General features: G+C 42.2%; 1 protein-coding gene across 1 annotated transcript in view; it reads left to right on the top strand.

Moving 5' to 3' along the window:
- UBE2D2 (ubiquitin conjugating enzyme E2 D2) overlaps positions 1-13,358 on the top strand; it is a 30,522-nt gene extending 17,164 nt beyond the window's left edge. Inside the window, exons 6-7 of the mRNA XM_074883967.1 lie at positions 10,521-10,614; positions 12,490-13,358. Coding sequence (XP_074740068.1) covers positions 10,521-10,614; positions 12,490-12,535 — 140 coding nt within the window. The 3' untranslated portion in view covers positions 12,536-13,358. The remainder of the gene's footprint in view (positions 1-10,520; positions 10,615-12,489) is intronic.
- Positions 13,359-14,460: the final 1,102 nt, after the last annotated feature.

Here is a 14,460-nt window from a genome sequence, read left to right as displayed (position 1 = left end):
ATTCTATTTTGTAGCTTCACACTGTCTTCGTAATTAAATGTTGCAGTCATCACATTTAATTACAGTATCCTCCACATCGTGTCCCAGCTCTGTGAGGCTGTCCTGTTGCCTGTAATTCTTCTCTCCAACTACATGTGATGTGTCCAGATGCTTTTTGATTCAGACAGATGACTCCTGGTACCCCTCCCTCGGACATCATAACTGTCTCCCTTTTACTGAACTCACAAAAGTTCCTACCTTCTGTGTCCAGCTAAAGGCTTCTGCATTGGTGAAAAGGCAAAACAGTATCTCAGCTTGTCTCTTGACAGAAGTGAATCTGCTAGTGCACGAAGCTGAAAGTCTTCACTGAGTTGAAAGAACTGAAGAAACAGTGCCAGTAAAGGGGAAATGATTGTCAGGTTGATACAGCTTTCCTTACAAATGTTTTCACTCAAGTACTGGCTACTGTTAGAAGCGCTAAGTTAGTACTAAGTACTGTTGTCTATTACACTTTGATTAAATTGGTGTATAACTGGTTAGAATACTATAGTTGGAGAAGGTGTAATGTGGCACAGTATCTTTAACTTGATTTAGAGCATCTAAAATGACCTTATAGGCAGTAGGGTGATAGACAGCAGGTTTGAAAATACTGGAAGATAGACTGGAATTAAGATAGTTGGAAAAAGACAGTTGGAAGAAGATGGGTCAAGAATTTAAAAGGCTAGTTAAGGGCATCAGTGGACTGCATATTAATGGCTGTCAGCTTTAATCACTCACAAAATATATCTTAACATTAATTTTGCAACCCAAATACAGTTGCAGTATGCTTTTAAGATCTCCTTCTGTTTTCTGCCTTGAACTCCTCTTCCTTACGTCTTCAAACTGCATCCTGGTGGCTTAGCTAGAGTAAGCCATGGGATCAGTGTGGCCATTCTGTGCTACTTAGTCCCTTCTGTTGCCCCATCTCCCTCTTAAAGTATGCTCCCTGGGATTAGGTGTCTTTATATTCCTGATCATTTTTCACTCATTGCAGAAGAGTTCATATGAATGCACAAACTCCTGCATATAGCGCAAAACGCATATAGATCTTGTCAGAGTTCCCTTGCTGTTCATTTCATGGAGGAATTAAAGGCAGCAAAAGAAATTCTTCTAGGTGACTTTATAGAAATTCAGAGTACTTCCCTTGGAAATAACAGGGACATCTTGTCAGAAAGCAGACTTCAACTTAAGAGACCTGATAGTTAGAAGTGTTCCCATCTTGAGCAAGTATAAGTAAATTCCACAAAGGCAACTTGAGTCTTTTAGGGTGGAAATCTTGTTTTCAGTCAGGTTAGAACTGTGTTGTTCAAGACCTTGGGGCTATTTCAGCTCTAGTGACTCTTTGATTAGCTTTATCAAAGAATAAATGTGATGCTAGTAGGAAAAGCTGTTGGGTTAGGTAACTTAAAGTGAATAACGAGTTATTCAGCATGAAGCTTGTATCCCTTCCAAAGCAGCAATTTAGTATTTCTAGTGTAAACTTCTTAGAGTATTTCCTGAATTGTGCCACCTTTTAAAAGGGATGCTATTGGAGCAAGCTGTTTGAATTTAACATCTGTAAGCAGATGACTAGAACACAGCTACAAAAAAAGTGTACTTTCTACTGGTAGTGAAATTAGGGAAGCCTAGAAACAGTCCTTCTAGGAAACAGCTTATAACACAGTTTTCTCCCTCTGAGGCATCTGGTAGGCAACATTGTCAGCAGCTCACATGGGCTAGATGTACTACACAGGAATTGCAACATAACATGAACATGTGTTTCACCCTAACCTGCCAGGAGAAAGGTGAAGGGGTATGCAGTGACTTCCTTTTAATCTGTAATGCCACTTCTTGGTGGAAACACAGAAGTAGTCAGTGCTACTTAATCCATCCTAGTTAAGTGGTAACGGTAGGGATCTTGGCTCCTCACACTCTGAAGGATGGTAGGCTGCTCCAGAGGGCACTTGGAATATCTGGCTTGGGAGCCTGCCCCTGCCCTCTCTGCTGGGTAAGATAACGAAGGCCTGAGTGTGGGGGCTCTTGGAGCAGTTTTATTGGAGCTAAATAAATAAGGAAGTCTCTCCCTCTGTAAGCAACTTGATAAAGTGATCTTGGCTGCGATAGTAGAGGTGACTAGCATCTTGGGGTTTTTTCTCTCATTCTAAATGCTTGTCGTGCCTAGACTTGCTAAAATGGCTTCTGAAGAGTTGGGAGAACAACGCTGATTGTCTCAGTAGAATAGTTAACTTGCTTGTATTGGTAATTCTGAAGTAAGTGTTCCTTAAAGAATACATGTGGTAGAAGAAATTATTTCAATATAGTCTTAAGCACCTTGGTGGTTAACTTAAACTCCAAAGCTTAAGCAGAATGCATAGGCTTAAACTAAAAATGTTATCTCAAAGTCTGCATAAATAAGAATCCCTGTTGCCTTAAACAGGAGAATAAAGTGTTTTAACATGATTGTAACTGTTCTCAGCAATTTTTGGGAAAATCCCACTTTCTCTTAAATTTGGCAAGTGGCTGTGAAAGAGTTAATACTAAACTCAAGTACTTCTTCAGGCTAGTCTGAAGGTCAGGCTAACTTGCTTTGTCCTGTCCCACTTCTCCCCACTGTGGCTGTAACTAATGAACCATGAAGCTTATGTTAAGTGTGTTGGAAGACCCTGCCTGGTGAGTGGCAGAGAATAACTTCAGTCTCACACATTCAAGAGTTTAGCTCACACTGCTCAAACTCTTCCATGACCAGTGCAGTGTGAATTTTCTGTGGTGCTGCTCTTACAGCTGTTCAAGAATTGCTTTACTAAAACTTACTGGGTGGGAATTTCCAAGTACCCAGCAACCGAAATGAACTTGATCTTCACAGTGCAGTTTTCAAAATCAGGAAGTCTGTTTCTGATCATCCTCTTGGCTTTTAATTTGCCTGTTACAATGCTTACCCAAATAACTGGTGTAGGGGGTGTGACTTTGGCAGGTAGCATGGATCAGTCCCTCCCTGTGTGCTGAGTCAGGGTTCTAAGGGGAACTTTCATTCTTTTGCATTTCAACTCTTTTGCAACTTCAATGTAGCTACATCTGTAGCTTCCCAGATGTTGCTCTTCAGCAAAGAAGGCTGCACGAGGAAGAGTGCTGCTGGCAGGTCATGGGAGGTGAACCTTCCCCTCTGCTTGGTCACGCACCTGGAGTGTGGGTCCAGTGCTGGGCTCCCCAGAACAAGAAAGGCATCTATGTACTGGGGAGAGCCCAGTGAAGGGTCATGGTGCGATGAAGGGACTGGAGGATCTCACTGAGGACAGGTTAAGGTAGCTGGGACTGTTTAGTGTGGAGAAGAGGAGGCTCAGGGGGATCTTATTAATGTATATAAATAGGTGGAGGGACAGTGCAGAGATGACAGAGCCAGACTCCTCTCAGTGGTACCCAGTGACAGGAGAGGAGGCAATGGGCACAAACTGAAGCATAGGAGGGTCCCTCTGAATGCAGGAAACTTTTTTTTACTGTGAGTATGCTGAGCACTGGCACAAGTTGCCTTGGGAGGTTGTAGGGTCTCCTACGTTGGAGATACTCAAAAGCCAGCTGGACGTGGTCATGGGCAACCTGTTCTAGGTGGCCCTGCTTGAGCAGAGGGGTTGGACAAGATGATCTCCAGAGATCCCTTTCAACCTCAACCAGTCTGTGATACACTGGGAAAAACTTAACTTTTCTTCTCTTGTCACCAGAAATTGTTGAACTGACTTAGCAGGAATTCAAGTTGCTTTGAAGCAAGAAGTTTAAACTGCTCAGATTTAAAGGTACACTTCCTGTGAGACTAGGTAAGACTGCTGAAAGAGTTTGAAATGGGACTATGGTTAAGAAATAGGATGTAAGTTGAGCAGAGTCCAGAGTTGCTTTAATTTACTCAGATGCATCTTGCCCATTCAGTCAGAAGCCAGTCATTTGGTACTTAGCACTTGAATTTGTTGGACAGGAGTGTTCAGTTGTTTTTTCAATGTTAAAACCTTAACGTTTGTCAGCACTGATAAAACTTTGACAACTTTATGCCTCAAGAGTTTCAAGGGTCTGGGGCCTGAAACTCAAAAGTGGTGGTTGTATAGGCAAATGGTCCTTCCAGGAGTCAGATTTCTTCCTATTTTTGAGGAAGAGAGATCTAAGCAGTAGTGGACTTTGTGGAGGCTTTTGGCTGTCAGGGTGATGATTAGGAAGGGAGGAGCCCTAGCTGGTGTGAGAAGCAGGACAGCTGGATAAAGCCTCCGAAATGGAATTAAGAATTCTTCAGCAGTGGTATGTGTCCAAAGCTCAAATTTATATGCTAGTAGATGTGTTTCATAATCCCCAGAATACAAGGCTGAATTAAGCCTGAGCTGACAAACCATTGTTACTTTAATATTCAGAAACTTGGCTGGATGAGCTGGATCAAAAAGCACAGTACTGTCTGTTGGAGCCTGTGTCCTGGTCTCCTGAAGGGTGACAAACTGCTTTCCATAACTGCCATAATATTTGTCACTCACCTGGGGCAGAGCTGGCAAGATGGGCTGCTTCCATTACTGTGAACTCATGACACTGGCATGGTGTCCAGGAATGGATGCTTCCCTGTCTGACTGCTCCATGTCAGTGCATGAGCTTTTTAATATGGTAGTCTTGAGACTACTGTGTGACCTCAGCCAGGACAGATAGCTGAGCAGGTATCATCCTGCTATCCTGAAAATCTGACACACAAAGTAATTGTCTTACCAGCTTATTTATACTTCTAACAAAAATTTTGTTGGTCCAGTCTCTGTGCTTGCTTAGAACTGGAACTTCTTTTGGTGGGAGAATACTGGCTTTGGGTCTGCTGAGGCCTTTTGCTCCATGCAGGAGTTGAGCCTACAGGAATAAATTTTTTTTTAAAGGCAACTTACCTATTCCTCTCATTCTACTGATTTAGTGATGTACTTTTTGCCTTTAATATAAAAGTTATGATAGCAGGGGCTTTCAAGGAGGAGAGCTAAGGCTTTCACTCATGATCCATTTTTGATCTAAGCTATTTGCCCAAGAAGAAAACCCCTTTACTTCTAGATGAATCCTAAATTGTCTTCTCTTCTTTAGAGAGCAGTAACTGCACCAAACAGCTGTCAAATCGGAACACACCAGTTAAGATGTTTCTTCTGGGTGGCTCATTACCTTGGAGGAATTGATGCTTGCTTCTTATCTCCCTGTGGTGATTCAGCTGGAGATTCCATTGCTCCTCAGTTGCTTCTCCTTATCCTGAAGTGTCCCATAGACAGGTTTTTTACTGGAGCAAGCTTTGTTTGCAATTCCAGCTAGGATTAAATGGTCGTATCTATAGTGGCTAGTGTCCTATGTTAGGGGGACAGCTGGAAGTGGTGGATATTAGACCCATTCAGACTTCTCAAACAAAGTGAATGATTTGAGTTTTGCATTTGGAAGGTGACTTCTGCACTGAGAACGCAGAGATAATAATCAGCTGCTTTTAGCACCCTTTTGGAAGTCTGTGCCTTACCTATCATGCCTTGGGCTTCTACATGAAAAGCATCTACACTTCTTGATTAACTGGGATCACTGTCTCAGTATGGGCTGGTAGAGCAGAACTAATACTTGCCTTTCTAGTGCTGATATGTGAAGAACTAGAAGGTGTAGCTTTTGGGTCTTACGTCATGCCCTAACAAAGCTTAAATAGAGTTTTTCAGAGATGACCTGGACTGCTGAGCTGCTGTAGAAATTGGCTTAGCCCAGCTGACTTAAACATCAACACAGTGTGTGCAAAGGTGTGTTAGCGCTGTGGCTCATCCATGGCTGCTTCTGGCTCCTAAAGACCACTTCCAGGTCAGCTACATGCTCTGGACGTACAAGGGTGTGTCATAGCTGCATGATACACTTGGTTATAAAGTCCTCCCTGACATTAAGGGGAGTTAATTGCCATGTATAAATTGCTAGGCATCTTGGACTTCCTTCCCCTGTTGACACTCTATGGAAGATGTCTGTCTTCTGGCTGTGGAACTTACTGCCCCTGCCTGGAGCTGGTGTCTTGTGGCTTTCAAGAGTCTCTTCAGCTCTGAGCTCCAGGAGCTTTGACATGCCTCTTAGACTTGTATAAGCCAATAGATGTTCCAGTAGACAGATGGGGGTTTAAATTGTTTTCTGTATTGCTCATTTGGCTAGTGCTGGAAGGATCTGTGGAGAGCTGACAGTGAATTGTCCTGACTAATGATTGAGCTGCTTCATAGCAGAAGAAGCTCAGCTGTGGAGTTTATATATTGAATTTGTACCTATCCTGCACATTCAGTCTGAGGCGTGGCAGAACCAGGAAGATGAAATTGCTCATCAGAAGTGGCAGGCTACTCTTAGTGATGTAAGAGCACAGCACAGAAGCCTGTTGGGAAGGTGAGGTGGGTCATGCAGTGGTGAACTGTAGCTAAACTTGTTGACAAGCTGGAAGTGGCATGATTATCTGCACAGAGGAGCTGCCTTGAGAAAGACTGTCCTTGAGTTTGAGTGTTATGTACTCTGTACAGGGAAGTCTTGCAGTGGAAACGGATCAGAGTTGTGCTGTGTTACACTGGTAGACCTCACTTTGCCTCAAAGAGCATGTTGCTGGAGCATTCTTAATTAAGTGTTAAGTGATCATTCTGCTTGATGAGAGTGCGTTTGTATCACTGCTCTATGGGGAAACTAAGCCCATTACTTTTTTAGAAACACTGTTAGCAGTCTTCCTGCTTGGTTAGTTTGGCTCTCCGAGTTCCTTGGTCCATGCTAGTCTGTAGCAGTAGGAAGCCAACTAAAGGATAAGTTGGTTTTGTTGTCTGCAGTAGGTGGATGGGGATCACAGTTGAAGTACTGGAATTAAGTAGGCTGTGTGGTTGGTGAAATAAAGCAAAACCAGTCTTTGAATGAAAGGGAGCTTTAAACTGACAATGTTTTAAGTTGCCTAATGTTTTCCTAGAGGCTGGACTGCTTTGACAGTTGAGTGAAGAGATGAGAAATAACTCTGTACTTGAACCCCTTGAATCAATGTGAAGTAAAATTTATTTGCTGACAAATATTACTGACAAAAATCCAAACTGAAATTCTGAAGAGTGCACACTTCTAGTGCATCTGTTTCAGTGAAAGGCTTGAGAAGGGATGCTGTCAGACTGATACCACTAGAGCAGCTTTGCCTGTGGTCATGCAGGATGAATAGGACAAGGTGTAGAAGTGTTACTTACCTGTCTTGTGTAGTTACTCAGCCTGATTCTGTGGTTACAAAACTTGATTTTTGTGAACTAATTTTTTAATTGTCTTCTACTAATGTTGTGGTCACTTGACTAATAAATGTCAAGGCTTTGCTATGAAATTCATTGCAGTAATACTTGATTGCAGAAGATGGTCTGGTGATTCTCTCTATTCCACAGTGTTGGTTTAATTAGTTACTCTGATGCATTAAAGAACTCCTATACACAACTGACATTAAGGATAACTTCCTCTTTCCTCTTGCACTTGGCTCCTTTAAACTTTATGAGAAGGTACCTTCTTCCAAGGGGTTCTTCACAGTGGTCTGGAGGCTGCTTACATTGGTTGGTCTAAAACGTGTGAGTATATGCAGTGTTCTGGTGGAAAACCTTGAGAGAAACTTCCTGAATTTCTTTTTGACAAATAGCTGGGTTCAGCAGGCTATTAAAGTTACACTAGTTTGGATAACTCAGTTAAAAATGTTTTCCTTGCTGAGGCTATACAGATAAAAAGGGAAAGATGTGAAGTTACCAGTGAGAGCAAGCATAATGGAGAATAGTTTTGATTAATGAAGACTTACAAAAATAAAACAAAGCAGCTGAATGTGGCAGTGCAGCTTGAAGCCAGTCCATTTTTATTCAGTGTTTTTGGAGTGACACTTCTTATAAGACACCTGCTGAGCAATGAAATCTAGAAATGTGTTTTGAAGCAACTAGATTGGCAGAATTAATCACAGGAAGCATTTAGCTACTGATTAAGTTCTAACAAACCACAGCCCATTTTAGTAAAGAGTATTAGTGGCATGGGATCTTTTTTTAATGGCCAGCAAGTACCAATGATACACTCATGTTGATAGCCTGTAAACCAAGAATGAAAACTCAGACTGGGCCAGGGGTTAACTCTCCTTTTCCTTTCAGCAGATGAGGTGCAGTTCAAGGCAGACTTGCATCTTGCCAGCCAAAACTGACTTGTGGGCAATGTCAGCCTGTTGGCCTGCTGTTGCTCTGGAGGACACAAGGCAGCACCCTGGTTATTCTGGTGCCCATGCTGACCAGCAGCTGAACACCACCTCTGTCTGGTGCCTAGAGCAGATGGGGGGTTTGCAAGGCTGATGTGAGGTGTGCAAGGAGGAACTCCTGACCAGTACCGTGAGTGCTGGGGAAAGGGGCGTTATGGTGGTTGGGGAAGCTAGTCAGAGAGGACTGGGCAGACTTGCTGCCTGGTTCTGCTGATGAAGGGTGAGCTATCTTGTTCAGAAAAATCTGTAGTTATTAAAGGGCTGTGATGAGATAAAACTCGAGAGAATTGTAGTAGTTGACCAGAAAACTTTGGATTTCCCATGGCTTCTGTTAAAGGAAGGGGACTGATGTTAGCTGTTTTACTCATCCTACCAGCTGAAGAAGCTTCAGTGCCCAGAGCAGTGTAGTCTGATAAATACAAAGAAAGGAGCTGGAGGAAAACAGGTGGGGAAATGACTGTGTTTTTGAAGCTAAACTGACTGGTGGCAGCAGCTGGATGTAAGGTGGCAGAGATTCCCATTACGAGCACTACTGGGAGTTTTACTCAGTGTACTTGGGAGGGGGGAGGGGAAAGGGCTGAAGCTGATGGAAGGTGCTACAGGTACTAAGCATGCTGTGTCCCTTGCTAAGGGACAGCAGTCCAGGACTGGCGGCTTCTACGTGCCTCCAGCACAAAATTAGCCTTAGCACTCTGAAGCTGTGTTCTGAGAGGTAGCTGAATAAATGGTCCCAGTGTCAGTCAGTGGTAGAGAATAATTAAGCTCTTACCTCTTTCACAAGTGTACAATAGAAAATCAGGTAAAGAAGGAAGAGGTTCTTTATTCTAGCACAAGAAATATGTTCACTTAAATCAAGAACATTTTATTACTAAACTTGTTCTAAAAGCTTTTCACTTTCAACTGATAACTTGTCAGTGAAGGGTCTGCAGAAATACGTAGACAGACTGAACTAACTGGGCTTCTGGGTCCGTGGCGCTCCCATCACTGAGCAGCTAGCTCAGTTAAGACCTAGTGAAGCTTTCACTTTTGTCCCACTTTAAAAATCTTCTCCAGTTCCAATGATTCAGACCTGTTTTCCCCCTTCTCTCTGGCTGCATTTAGCCATTCTTTGTTTTGCGGCCTCTCTTTTAACCTATCTTAAAAAACAACAAAAGAGTTAAGGAATGCATGTTGTTCTCCTCCGTTTTTCAGCTGATGTCTTTCAGCACGGTAGCTCTGCCTCCTGCTCCGTACCACAGTAGCAACCAATGGAAGTTCAAACAGATTTGTGTTTAGTGCCTTCAAACTTCCAGCAGCTGTCACTTCCAACTAGCTTGGAGGATGCACTGTGACAACTCTGCTGTTGCTGCTATTGGTGAAGGGGCATATGGAATGGCACCGTTTGATTAAAACAGGCTGAGAGAAAGCAATCAAAGGAATGCTTGGCATTTCTTATGGGGGGGGAAAAATGTCCCTGACATGCCTCATGTAGTGTTGTCCCAATATGCTTTGCGTATAATTTACTGCCTTCTCATCTCTTCTACTTTGGTGTGAACGTAGGAATGTGCACGTGCTATTTGTAGCTTTGCAGGCAGCCTCCTGGCTCCTTATATGGCTGAAGGCTGATGCTGTGCCCAGCGGCATCATGCAAGCGGGATGTGGCTTCTGGGATATATGCAGTGTATATTTATAGGGAAACTTTGAAGTTCGGGTCTTTGTGGTTGGTACGAGCGCAGCTGATTCATTTTGTGTACTATTCTACAATTAATCCATTTCAACCTTCCTTATGCTCAGAAAATAATTGGATAAAGCCTCTTAATTCTCCGCAAGACTAGCGTTTCCTTAAACAGTTCTGGAGGAGCTGTGAGCAGCTCTTGCTTCCTTCATCTCATTTGGACCTGTCTGCTGTTTGACTTTTGATTAGTGCTTCTGCAAGTCATTAACAGTGAGGTGGTCTGGTTTAGGGAAAAGCTGAATTTCAAGTCTAAAAGCAAGGATGTTTTCTGAGAAGGGTTTTAGGTATGGTTTCAGATAGAACACTTCTGCCTTGGGACTTAAGGCTGTAGTCGGATACAGCTATCCAGGAGGCTATTCATTGTGATATTTAAAAACTTGCGGTCATGAAAAGTTGAGTAGTTAAATGGTAAGGATTTTTGTTCAAAAATCACTTCGCTGAAGTATGTGGGATTACTGCTCCTTGGCAATTTAAAAAAAAAATTATGCTAATACTAATGGCTAGAAGGGAAGCAAGTGTGCGGGCTGACTTCTACAAGTGTCTTCAGCTGCACTTAAACTCTAATCCAGTATCTTTTTTTTCTCTCCCTAGTACTTTTGTCCATCTGTTCTCTGTTGTGTGATCCCAATCCAGATGATCCTTTAGTGCCTGAGATTGCACGGATCTACAAAACAGATAGAGAAAAGTGAGTATGGAAGCCAAAATAATGTGTAACATTCTTGACAGAGCAGAATCCACACTTAAATAGTAAAGGGGAACTGAAAGCACGTGCTTCTTGGAAAAGAGTGTGAACTTTGATTTGCCTTTTTCACTTCAACTGTGGTCTTTTCAGAGTGTGTGGTTTTTTTTTTTTTTCCCTGGGATCTGTAGCACCTCTAGCTTAGCAGCACTGCATTGCTCTAGGAGAAAGGTACACATGCCAGTAGAAGTGAGGGATGTACAGTCTTGTACTTCTGTGGTTTTATTGCTGCATTTTCATTCCACACAATGGTCATTCATTAGTGTTGTAGCTGTTAATTACTGGTTTGCTTGATTTAATGAAAATGTGAAGTGAACAATGCAAATCTGTTTAATGTGGAGCTCTAAGTTGAATGTGACCAGCTTTTAAGAGCCTTCACTGCCTGCTTTAATTCTACATAACCAGCAGAGGGAGAACAAGTTACTCTAGTGGGAGAATATTTCCATGCTGGCTATTGGTGATGGAATTACACGAGCAAATAAGAAAAATACCCTGTTTCGTCTTCATTTGACAACACAGGGGAAGAACAAGTGGTGAAGAGGTGGGGTGAGAGGACTCCAAACTTCTGTGAAGTAAACAGCAAGAATGGAGAGAACTCTAGCACTAATGAGCACTTGAAAAGCAACAGCTTAATGACTGTTGTAAACACTTTTCTACCTCACTGTTCCCTTCCAGATCTGATCAGTAGTGTTAATTACTGAAGCTACGTGGCCATCCGAGAACAAGATAGGAAGGGAAAATAATCTACAAACGTACTCTGCTGCATACTTGAGAAGCAGTGTTAGAAAAGTTCAGGCATCCTGCAAGAGCAACAGTATGTATTTTGAGACGCAGCCAACAGTGACTGACTGCACTTAATGTATGCAGGACTCGTTCCTATTTTTTCCAAAAATAGGGAAATTAATTTTGTGTGTAAAAATAACTGGACTTGCTTCTTGAGTAGTCTCTGAACAGCAACATGAAGGTGAGAGCACTTGTTATGAGTGGATTGTCAGATTCTTTAAGCTGAAGAACCTTGTCTACAGACTGAATTCTAGCACGAGAACCCAGTTGTTGTACATAACTAGGAAACTTCTTGCTGTGTCTTGTTATTTTACAGAATTTATAGAAAAAACATAACTTGCCTTCTGTTGTCAGCAATAAGCTTTTAGCAGTACTGTTAATCACAACTGCTTTGTTTTACATAAGTGTCCTGAGCTTCCTCTAGCAGTGGCTCTGGCTATGAAGGGTGTTTGGGTGCAGAAGCTACAGGTGACTTGGGAAACGGAGCATATTGTGACTTCAGAATAAAATCTGGTGGACAAACTGTCACGTCCTGATAGTCATGGAAACAGCCAGATGCAATGTGTAGCAAGAACCAAGCCTGTCAGGGTTTGGCAACCTGGTAGATACCAGGTATTAGGCTTAACTTTCTAAGGGAAGAAGAAGAAAAGGCGAGAGCGACACATTAATCTATTTTTTCCAGAATGTCAAAACCTGCAGTAATAGTTTCCCATGCAGCAGTTGGGGGGCTGGGGGAGGCACAGGTAAAGACTTCCTGAAAATCCTTTCCCCTCAGACCTGTGCTGGTTCTGGTTTGTGGCTTGAGTCACAAAGATCTTGTATTCCTGTTGCAAATACGACTAGTTATTTCTTTTCCATGAAGTACTGTGGGCTTTCTGGTTTCCCCTGTTTGCCTAATATTTCAGTTTGCTTTTAAATTTTACAAATCCATGATACTGCTGGAGAGAATGTGAGTTCATGCCATGTGTAGACTAGACTGCTGGAGTTGAAAGACTGTTCAGATGCTATGTTAAGTAAATCCTCTTTTTATACATACAGGTACAACAGAATAGCTCGGGAATGGACTCAGAAGTACGCGATGTAATTAAAGAAATTATTGGATAACCTCTACAAATAAAGATAGGGGAACTCTGAAAGAGAAAGTCCTTTTGATTTCCATTTGACTGCTTTCTATGAGCCCACGCCTCATCTTCCCCTGTGCACATGTTTACCTGATACAGCAGTGCTGCGTGTTGTACATACTTGGAACAACAAAATAGAAATACTGTATTTCCCCGTACCAACATTGACTCCTAGCAGAGAAGTGTGTGTGTGAAAAGCTGGTTCTTCAGTCATAACTTTGAGCCTAAAAGCATTCCTTGTTGATTTAAATGGGGTAATAAAATGTGAATGGGAGAGTTATGGTGGATTTCATATTTCTAGGGACAGGGCTGATCCGTGAAGGATTTTAAGTGGAATCCTTTTAAACTCATAAGTTATGAAAAGCAAGGTGAAGAACTTGAAGCTGTTTCTGTATTCATTTTATTCTGAAGGACCTACACCTTAGGTAAATGTTATGACCAATGAGAGAAACTGTACCCACATCCTGTGTTTAAGGTCTAAGTTTAACCGGTCAACATTAAATGGATTGGAGCTATTAGTGCATCAAGTGATGTTGATTTGTTTCAACTCTCTCCCTTCCTTCACACTTTTTTGGGTTTGTATGTGGTTTCTCAGTTAATACATAGCTAATAGCTCTTACTTTTCTTAAGTTTTTTAACTGCTTAGGTCTTTCTGGATGTAAGGGTAAAAATCCATTTGACAGAAAACTTGTGTATATTTAAAGACCCAACTGCTCCCCTGGAGCTTGTACGTTCAAGAATGATTAATCTGTGTAATAAACTGATTACTACAGTCATTACATATAACTTTGTGTGAATAGGCTTTTAATTTTAAGAGCAGTTTGTTACAGGCTAAAACTAATGGTGGATTTCTCTAAAACTTTTGCATTCACGAATGGTTGCATTTGGAAGTCATGAAGCAGTTTGGTTTGCATCACACAAGGCTATGCACCTGAACAAGACAAACATTAGCCTAAGCACTTACATGAAATCAGGATGTGTAGTGTGCCAGGAACTTGACTGTTAAACCAAATAAGCAGTTTACTAAATGAGAACCTGAGCGACATTTTACAAAGCCTAATGGTATTATTCCCACTTGCATGGGACCTAACACAATGCATATGTACTGTAGGTAAGTGAAACCTTATGTAACTAAAATAATGGATGTAAAAGGGTAAAAAACCAACAAACAACCTATTACCAAACACATCAGCACAAACTTTCATAAAATGTAGCTTTTACATAATTACTTTGCACTAAACATTTGCAAATGTTCATACAGTTTTAAATTGTACTTGTATGTGTCTTTTTTTGAACAAAGTCTTCACTTGAATCTAGTGAAAAATGTAGTTTGAAACTTTTCTTTGTATACAAGTGTATTTGCCAGCATCGTTGGTGTGACAATAGGTGAGTCTGCAAGATTTATCTCCTCTTAGTAGAATTGTAAACAAAGCCATCGACTGAAGGAGAGGCTGTGGCCTCCAGCTCTCCAGCCACAGGGGTCTGTCCCATCCATTTTCAAATGCATCTTTACACTCTTGCACAAATGAGGAATAAATGTCCACTGCTTTTGGTCTAACTCTGTTCCACTTGTCTCATCTCTCAATGTCCTTGTGTACACACCGCTGGATGTAAACGTTAGCAGTGTTTCTTGGAGCCCTCTTACAGCGAGCTGTAGGCGAAACCAGGATCTGTGTGCGTCTCCCCCAGGCGTGAAGACAGCTGCTCTAGCAAGGTGACGCTGCGGTGTGGGGACGGAGCAGCTCTAAAGCTTCACTCAAAGAATGGAGCACACGGGGAACGTTTCCTGGCTGAGTGACAACGTAGGGGTGACGGCTGCAGGGGAGGGGAGAAACGCGGTGTACAGGTTCTGAACCTGGCTATTGGCTCATCTTGGGCTATGCCACGA

Source organism: Strix uralensis, chromosome 14, assembly GCF_047716275.1.
Source record: "Strix uralensis isolate ZFMK-TIS-50842 chromosome 14, bStrUra1, whole genome shotgun sequence".
Classification (NCBI taxonomy): domain Eukaryota; kingdom Metazoa; phylum Chordata; class Aves; order Strigiformes; family Strigidae; genus Strix; species Strix uralensis.
The sequence above is the reverse complement of the archived record's forward strand: the minus strand, read 5'-3'. Positions and strand labels throughout refer to the sequence as shown.